At 43.0% G+C, this 9,156-nt stretch overlaps 1 protein-coding gene across 12 annotated transcripts in view; it reads left to right on the plus strand.

Moving 5' to 3' along the window:
- The window catches only part of vav2 (vav 2 guanine nucleotide exchange factor), a 195,262-nt gene that overhangs the window by 184,262 nt on the left and 1,844 nt on the right, over nucleotides 1–9,156 (plus strand). For 7 of the 12 annotated variants that reach the window (XM_081613751.1, XM_081613755.1, XM_081613753.1 and 4 more), the window contains 7 exons: nucleotides 635–706; nucleotides 1,619–1,680; nucleotides 1,925–2,041; nucleotides 2,505–2,592; nucleotides 2,798–2,921; nucleotides 4,881–4,970; nucleotides 6,024–6,178. In XM_081613751.1, the coding sequence (XP_081469877.1) occupies nucleotides 635–706; nucleotides 1,619–1,680; nucleotides 1,925–2,041; nucleotides 2,505–2,592; nucleotides 2,798–2,921; nucleotides 4,881–4,970; nucleotides 6,024–6,178 (708 nt within the window). The remainder of the gene's footprint in view (nucleotides 1–634; nucleotides 707–1,618; nucleotides 1,681–1,924; nucleotides 2,042–2,504; nucleotides 2,593–2,797; nucleotides 2,922–4,880; nucleotides 4,971–6,023; nucleotides 6,179–9,156) is intronic. The other 5 variants (XM_081613754.1, XM_081613760.1, XM_081613761.1 and 2 more) reach the window with 2 other exon arrangements.

The raw sequence follows: 9,156 nt of genomic DNA on the forward strand, positions 1-9,156 counted from the left end.
AATCATTCTTTTACATGATAGTTGATGTCGCTGCAGGGTCTCTCATTGTCTCGGCGGCATAATCGATTTTTATCCACTAATGTCGGGCTCTGCTCTTCCAAGAGCGACTCGGGGCGACTTTGTGATGCCGTGAATTTATCTTGGCTATTAAAGTTGGTTATCCCTCGACAGAACGCTGGTTTTAATCTCTCTGTGTGAAGTCGGAGGGCTGCTGCTGCTCCAGATCGATCGCTGCAGGCAGGAAACGGTGAAGGCGCTCTAGCTCCTGTCTGACGCTGATGAGCAATCTTGATGGATTTGTTGCCTTTTCAGTGAGTCCCGTCAGAATCCAGTCTGATGTGGTGGATGTAGCGTCTCTCAAACTGGTTTATTGGCTTCGTTTTGGGTCGTTGTATCAGGAGAGCAAAGGCTTTTGCTTTATTTAAACCTGTTGCCTGCATTAACGTATGATGTCGCCACTAGGGGGCAGCAAAGATTCACATCTTATGGACACACTAGTGCAGCTGGAGGAAAGTTTTATAAACTCATTATATAATTCAGGATATTTGGCTTTCTTCTATAAAATCTTTTTTTTTAAATGTGAATTTTTTTATTATGTTATCATATTTTTTGACATTTCATTTCTGTCTTGCAGGGGAAGCTGATACAAACACAAAAGAGTGGCTTCTTTCCCAGTTCATGTGTAAAACCTTACTTAGACCCGAAGGTAGGTTTTTACTGCCTCTCCAACATAAATTGGAAGCATATTCAGCAGAAATTCAGGATCATTTCTTCAGGCGAAATGTCCAGAAAATGCAGCACAAAAAGCGTCTGCTCAGTATATTCCATTTTATAACCTTACAGCCACCTATTTAAAGGTATTTTATGAGATATCGACTTATTAACACAAAGTTGAGGCATAATTTTTAAGTGTAAAGAAAATGTTTAAGAAAAGAAACATTGCATTTGTACTGTTTTAATCTATAACCCCAACTAAAATTGTCTGCATAGAATTGCCTTATGCTTATCCTTAACACACCATCCCTATGTTGATGCTCGGTGGTGGCAGCATTATGTTTTGGAAATGCTATAGGGATATGACTAAATACTGGGCAATCCTGGGAAAAGAAAACCTTAAAAGCAACAAAAACAACTTGAAATTCAGCAGAACAACCAAAACTTTTCACATTTTATTCATTTTGTTGCCATTAGAGAATAAACTGATGTCTGTGCAATGCGTTCAATCAAACACACCTTTAGGTGTTGTTGGTCATTTCTCTGAATTATGAACTTTATGTTAACCATTCCCATACAACTTCTTGTTCAGGTCGGGCTTGTAGCCCTCGCCGTTGCTTCCTGCTGTGGGGCGGCATCTCGCCGTCATCCACATTCAGAATATTCCTATGAGATGCAAATCCTCCATTTAAGCTCGACTCGAGAGTGAAAGCTTCCCATGTGCTGAGCTGTTCCGATGTGGGCCGGTTCTGCATGGAGGGCTTCCACTAATGAATCATAACAAATCTCAGCAGGAGGGCAGGAGAGTTCAGGAGGAAACTGAGGAAAACTTTGAAACATTTTGCAGTTTGTTTAAATCTAACTAACACGTCGGTGCATTCCTTCCTTCGTTTGTTTGTGACAGCCTTTCCAGTCATTATCCAGCCGGCAGTCATCAAGAGAAGCAGACTACTATGGATATCCTTGGTATGTAACTCTTAACATCTCAGCGTTTTAGATTTAAAGGGCCGGGACACTAATTTTTATCATGCAGAGCAGCCATTACCCACTCTGACTCCCTATCAAACTATCAGTCTGTTGATTTATCCTCTGGTTTTTCTGGTTCCGTTGTCAGATTCTGACCTCTATAAAAATGTGATTCTGGCAAAAAATAAAATCATAATTAGAGCATGGCATGAATTCTCTTCTTCTTCTCCTCCTCGTCCTCTAGGTTTGCGGGGAACATGGAGCGCCAGCAGGCGGACAACCTCCTGAAGTCCCACTGCAGCGGGACGTACCTGATCAGGGAGCGGACGGCCGAGGCTGAGCGCTTCGCCATCAGCATCAAGTGAGCATTTCACAGAGAGCTGGAGGAGAAGCTGGTCCGGCTCTTATTTATATCCCAGAGAAGACAGAAAGTGTCTCAGGAAACCCCAGCCAGCTTGTGCAGAGCCTGTTTCTGGCTCCAGCTAATTTCCATAATTGCTTTTTTGGTTTATTTTCTCTCTCCTTGGAGACGGTGCTCCACGCAGATACTGTTGTTTGAGCTCTTGCTGGAGCTGTCACATAGTGATGAATTAGGGTTGTATTCGCAAATTTGCTTCCAAGCCTTTAACACAGGTGCAAAAGGACTGAGGAGACGAGCCTCTCATGTATTTGCATAAGTGAACAAATCTTTACCTTTTAGAAAACGACTTCAATTGCGCTGTGTTCATAAAAGTATTACGCCGGAATAAAACTTTGACATTATGAATCAGGAGGTTTTCAGATTGATTGCATCAGCGTCTCCTCCTTCGGGTTTCTCTGTGCAGATTCAACGATGAAGTGAAACACATCAAGGTTATCGAGAAAGACAACTGGATCCACATCACTGAAGCAAAGAAGTTTGAGAGTCTTCTGGTAAGGAAGGAGCTACTTTTCATGTTTCTGTTCAGATACATTCATTTAAAAACCATCAATTTCAATTTCTGGATATGTAGAATAACACTTTAGGAATCCCAGACCGAACTGCCACAACTCCAGTTCATGCCTTGAACTTTTACGTTGAGTTTCCTAATGGAGTGCGAATACTTTTGCTCATGTTGTGTGTGTTGCTGTGCAACAGGAGCTGGTGGAGTACTATCAGTCGCATTCACTGAAGGAAAGCTTCAAGCTGCTGGACACCACGCTGAGGCATCCCTACAAGTCCAGAGAACGCTCGCTAACTCGGGCTAGCACACGCTCACCAGGTAAAGTTCCCCTCAGCAGCGCTTCGAAACTTCCTGCTAGCAAACATGAGGTCGATTCCAACACAACCCGAAATCTGACAACTTAGATTTGTTGCTTGATTTCCTCCTGCTTTGTTTCGCTTCCTGGTATTGTTCTGGATTAGAGACTTGTGAGTAATTATGGTGAAAACATAACAAATAATAACTGAAGATGGTTTAATCAGCGTGTTTCGCTCTCAAAATTAGATTGCAGTTTAATGACGACGATGAAACTACAGTGTCCGGTGCTTCACTGTCAGGGCTTCGCTGCTAAAAGCCCTTGTGATGAACTGGCTGGTCGTAGTTGGTCACAAACATCACCAGGAAGTTTAGGCTGTGTGGATGAAAAGACCTTCCCTTTAGAAAAAATGAAGAGTTCATACTTTTTATTTTGTGACTGTTGGATGTACCAGGTCCAGATCAGGTCATTCAAACTTGAGAGCATCCACAGTATAGAGTTACCTCAACACTTACTGGTAAGCACGCTTTTGTTGAACGTTGCAGTGAAAATCTGTGGGTTTGAAATTATCATATACTTGAGACCGCATTAAAAGCACATATAGTTGCATATTTTTGTAGTTCAACCAGCAAATATACCTCAATATGCATTAAACAAACATCCCAGATCCCAAAGAGACATTTTCTTTAGAATATTTATGGATTTAGGATGAAAAATCTGTGAATCGGAATCATGCCCCACAGAAAAATGTGAACTTTTCTGTGGCGGGAGATTGATGTGGTCCTCTTCCACCACTAGGGCAGCACTTGATTTCCCCCTGTGACGTTTCACCAGGTTGGAACAAACAAAGCAGCCATTCCTTTCTGCACATCTCTGCATTGTTCAGAGTCCTGGCTCTGGCTTTGTGCCTTCTTCTCTAAAGGAGGACGAATGGGCTTCCATTGTTGGCGAGCTGCCACTGTGATGTGGAGCTGGAGAAATCAAGGTCACCATATCTCCGCCCAGAGATGAACTGCTTTTCCCCGCATGGCCGCCTGGCTTTATGACCGATGATGGCTTTGGTAATGAGCCTTTAGGGGAGCGAAATATGCAGCGGATGCTGCGTATTTGTGGCAACTTTGGGTAAAACAACAGACAGACTAAACTCACTCCCACTCACTTTGGCTTTCCTGGTGTTTGGCTCCTGCCAATTTCAAAGCTTCTCTTGACTCATACAAAGAGTAATTGAGGCAAGCCGGTGGGGAACAGAGAAGAATAGGCAGATGACACAGTTAAATGCAGGAGTGAAGGATAGAAAATGGAAAGTGAGCTAACCCAGAGGTTTGTGGAGCCACAGAACTGGCTGCCGTCTCTGTGCATCAGACTGTATGAATACTGGCTCTGTCGCTGCGCTGGCTTCAGTCCTGCACTGCTCTGCCTTTGTTCTCTCCCCTCACCAGAGCGACACTGCTTCCCTTCTGCTTCAGCTAAATTTGGAAGCTCTCTTAACCTCCACGCTGCAAAGTGTGCTGATTTTTAAGATGCAGCTGTGTCCTCTCACCGTTTAGACGTGAAAATGGCTGAGAAACTACTAATATAGACTTTATTTTAGCCTTTACATTCAGTTCCACTACGCCACTAAACTATGGAAAGCTCAGATGATGCGACTTTGACAGCTTCCTTGGGTTCAAATTCCAGATGGCAGAAGGTGGCTCACGCAAAAACTCAACTGGAATTACCAGCCGTCCACCATAATTACTTAATTCTGAATAAAGGTCACATGTTTACCTCCACTATGGGACAAAAAAACAAACTGTATTCTATTTACTTACCTATGAATGAGCCACAGATGAATTCTATAAATATGCAAATTTACTCGTGGAGTTGTGAAATTCATCTTCTCTTCCTGCGTCTCCTGCTTTAGCTCAGCATGCCTGCATCTCAAAATGTCTTCCAGCTTCATTTCTTCTCGTTTTCTCTCTCTCTCTGTTTCCTCCTATCAGCAGCAACCTGCGCCTCCTACAATTTCTCCTTCCTCAGTCCACAAGGTCTGAACTTCTCCTCCTCTCAGAGCTCCGCTCCCTTCTGGTCAGGTACTCCTTTGTGCTCCCGCTGACTTCTCGCTCTTGTTAACCTCAAATTACCTACTCAACATATCTGCTCTCATGCTCATTACTTCTTCTCAGAGGCACTTTTCATTGGCAGCATTGCAATGTTTACAAGAATTACATTTCACTCATTAAATGAAAAAAAAAGTTTTTCTGTTTTATTTCCATGCTTGTTTGTCATTTTGAACAACAGTTTCATATATAATCGTTTCAAATAGTACTTTTCATGTTTTTTCACTTACAATGAATAGTGAGGTCTGTTGAAGACCAAATCAATCACAGACTTGTTGGTCCATCTTTAGGACAGTTAGGTGAGAAAGCAACAATTGTTGGCACAATTATCTGAAAATGAAAGAAACTCAAGGTGACTTTCAGTCTCCCTCGGTCCCAGGCTTCTTGCAAGATCTCGTTTTGTGGTGGATCAAAAAGTATGGATCAGAAAAGAGAGATCAGCTACACAATGACCTCAGTCTCAAAGGTTGCTATTTGTAACACACAGTAACACATGGATTAGCATCCTGCAGTACATAACACTTGCCCAGAACCATCAGATGTTTGCTAACGACTGATATGCCAAAGGAGGCGTGGGAGAAAGTTATGTGGTCGGATGAGACTGAAAACTTTTTTTGGTTCTCACTTCATCCAAGTAAGATGAGTACAATCCCAGGAACGTTGTCCTAAATATCCAGCTTTGGGGGACCATGACTACACCATTGTGTAGAGGATGGATGGAGCCATGTGTTGAGAGATATTAGGCAACAATCTCCTTTCACTAATCAGAGTTTGGGTCTTCAATGGTTCATTGAGTCTTCAATAGATCATTGACGTTTTCAATGGTCTATTGATAGTTGTCCTGGTCTGAGTCTGTCTCTCAGAGCTGAGGTGTACCTACAAGACAGAACTTTAATACTAGCTTCCTAGAGTAGAGGATGTCAAAATCTGAAATTTGTGTGGAATAGGATGACATTTTGACAAATGAGATGTGTTGGATCCCCGTTTATGCATATTATCAATGCCACCACTGTTTCCATTTCCCAGTGTTTACTCCTCGGGTGGTGAGCACGGCAGTGGCCAGATATAACTTTGCAGCACGCGACATGAGGGAGCTGTCCTTGCGGGAAGGAGACATCGTCAAAATATACAGCAAGATTGGCGGAGACCAGGGCTGGTGGAAAGGAGAGGCTAACGGACGGGTAAGTGCTACGATAAAAGTCTGAAACAGCCGAGATTAAATTTAATGATTAAACCACTGAAGACCCTAAAGCAGGTGGCTGGCAGAACCTTTCTGTGAAACCTGGATAGCATGTCAGCACTCTGTTTCAGAAATTTGTCCCCATTAAGCTGCACATTTGACCGTCCTAATGTGCTCCTGTGGTGACAGAAGGAGGCCATGCTCTAAGCTCCCGCAGTCAGAAAGCCATCATTTTCCGTTTCAACTTCTTGAAATGGTCTGATTTAGATTTTTTTTTCATGCTGTGTTACCACTTCTGTTCCTAACTTTATTTGAAACTGTAGTAGAAAAAACCCTCCATATTACTTAATGAACAGCCAGAGTAAACCCTGGCTGTTTACTCTGCCAGGGTTCAGCTTCTAAAGAGCTGAAGAGAATCAGCTTCTAAACTGATTCTCTTTGCTCAATCAGAGCTGCAAGATTCTGTTGTGAGAAGTTTTACCATTTCAGCATGGGCTTCCTTTGCTTCTCATCTCAGATTCAGCCGCTATGCCAACAGGGCCTCAACCAAATAACTGACACATATGCTGTCGGCATTTAACTACAACCACCTGCAGAAAGCAACTCATCCATTCCCTCTAGTTATCCATACCTCGTCCCTTGAAAGTTAGGAAAGCCTTTATTATTATCTTTGGACCTAGAGAGGAATGATCAAGAGTCGGCATGCAGCTTCAGTTATTAGAGTTAGGAACTAGTAATCAGGCCCAAAATCTGGGTGAAGATTGACCTGAACTTTTAGAAACACATAAAGATTACTACAAAGTCAGCCTTCCATCACTTGAAGAACATTTCTAGGATTAAAAGACGAATGTCCCAGCAAGATCTAGAGAAACTCATTCAGACATTTATCTTTAGTCTGCCTCAAAAATCAGAACGCTGCTGCTCAAGTTCTCATTAAAACTAGGAAAATAGAGCACAGCACCCCACTAAGTCATTAAAAAACACCCCACACTATCATCCTCCTACCACTTCCTGTCGTATTTTTTATCCTTTCTACCAGTGTTAACATCTGGATGCTGATCATGACTCGTATGATGCAAACGCAGCTACTGGCTTCCTGTACCTCAAAGAATAGACCTTTTGTTTTGCCTTTAGTTCTGACAGTTTATAAAATACTGAATGGTTTAGCAACAAAATACATTAAAGACCTGTTGCCATTGTACTAACCTTCAGACGCCTCAGATCTTTTCGTTCGAGTTTACTCTGCATCGCCAAAAATCAGAACCAAACATGGAGACAACGTCTAATTTGCCCTTAGATATCAAAGGGACAAAAGATATTCCCCTGTGTGGAGGAAAGGGGATCGTCTTGTCCTCCAAGTCTTTGGGGACACATGTCTCTGAGGACAGACAGTCAGTCTGTCTGTCACGCTGCTCAAAGCCTTCTCTCCCTGCGCCACTGAAAACCTTTGTGCGAACAGTATCACAGCGTCTTTAGACTCTAAAAGGAAAATCCTCAGGAGAGCCATGAATACATCCTGAGAAAACCATCGCTCTCTTATCCCAGACTAGATGACATTTTCAGAATACGCCACAAGCAGCAGACTCAGAGCTGAAACTTGTCATCAGCTCTTCTGCCATCTGGCAGGTGCTGCAGGGTCTTCACGGCCCACACCTCAGAGCTGAAAAACTGCTTCGTTTTTCTGTTTTTTCCCCCTGACACTGAACTCAACTTATAATCACTTCCCACTTCTTCTGTCACCACCTTCATCATCATCATGCTCTCAGTATCGGGCTCTTAGCTGCCTATTTCTACACCTGCGCTACCTGTGGAACATTTAATTTTCCTTATATGTGCTGCAAGGGCAAATGTGCAGGAAACACGTTACATTTTATCTTTACAAAAAAAATTATGTTCTCTAGTTTGATGTTTTTGTTATGTTTTATTGCTGGGATGTTTTTTTAACAACTCTTTTTGGTTCTTCACACCAAATGCATTTTACGCGTCTAGCTTGGCTAGACGCGTAAAATGTCTAGCTAAGCAATGAGAATTATGAAATAATTCTGTCAGTGAAGCACATCACTATCACAAAAATGGCAACTTTGTCAATCCCAATTGACAAAGTTGGGGAGTATGGAAATGAAACTGACTCTCTCAGCCCACAGCTCAGAGCTGAAAAACTGCTTCGATTTTCTGTTTTTCCCCCCATGACACTGAACTCAACTTCTAATCACTTCAGCCTGCAGCCTGAAGTGACCCAATTCCGATTTTTTTTTTTACGTAATGCGACCTGTATCCGATCTTTTCATGGCAGTGTGAACAGCACAGGTCGGATTCTTTTTCGAATGTGGCCCATATCCGATACGTATCAGATTCAAATGCGACCATAACGTTCAGGTCGCGTTCATCCGAACTGAACGTCACTGATTCTCAACAAGTCTCACTATTCTGTGTCCTGATACGCGCAAGCGGGAAGAAAAACAACAACCATGACGGACTAAATGAGGATGAAGTTGTTAATATGCTGCGCCGGCCGGATAACAACTTCAAGTAAGCTAAGCTCCACCGTTAGCCTCCATGTTTACTTCCACAAACACTGAGCTCTTCTTCTTTTTATGTGGCAGAACATTAGAACGCTGACGCTATTGCGCCCTCTACTGCGCATGCGGGACACTTTCAGGTCGTTTGCCCGTTCACACTGCAGAACACATACAGGTTGCATTTACTGGCAGTGTGAACGGCCCCGGCAATAAAATCGGAATTGCCAAAAAATCGGAATTGGATCACTCCAGGCTGCAGTGTGGACGCAGCCTATGAGAGCTGATCTCCAGCTGGATGTTTAGTGTTCTGTGGGCTCCAGATCCACAGATGGGTGCTTGCACAGAAAGTACATCCTGGTGTTTAACTAAGCGTCACTCACTGTTAGCAAAATGTTTATCTTTCTGCAGGCGAGGAATACATGAACTCAATTAACACGGCTGCTCTGTGTCCCGTTTGCAG

The sequence above is a fragment of the Poecilia reticulata genome, chromosome 12 (assembly GCF_904066995.2).
Source record: "Poecilia reticulata chromosome 12, P_reticulata-male-v2, whole genome shotgun sequence".
Lineage (NCBI taxonomy): Eukaryota > Metazoa > Chordata > Actinopteri > Cyprinodontiformes > Poeciliidae > Poecilia > Poecilia reticulata.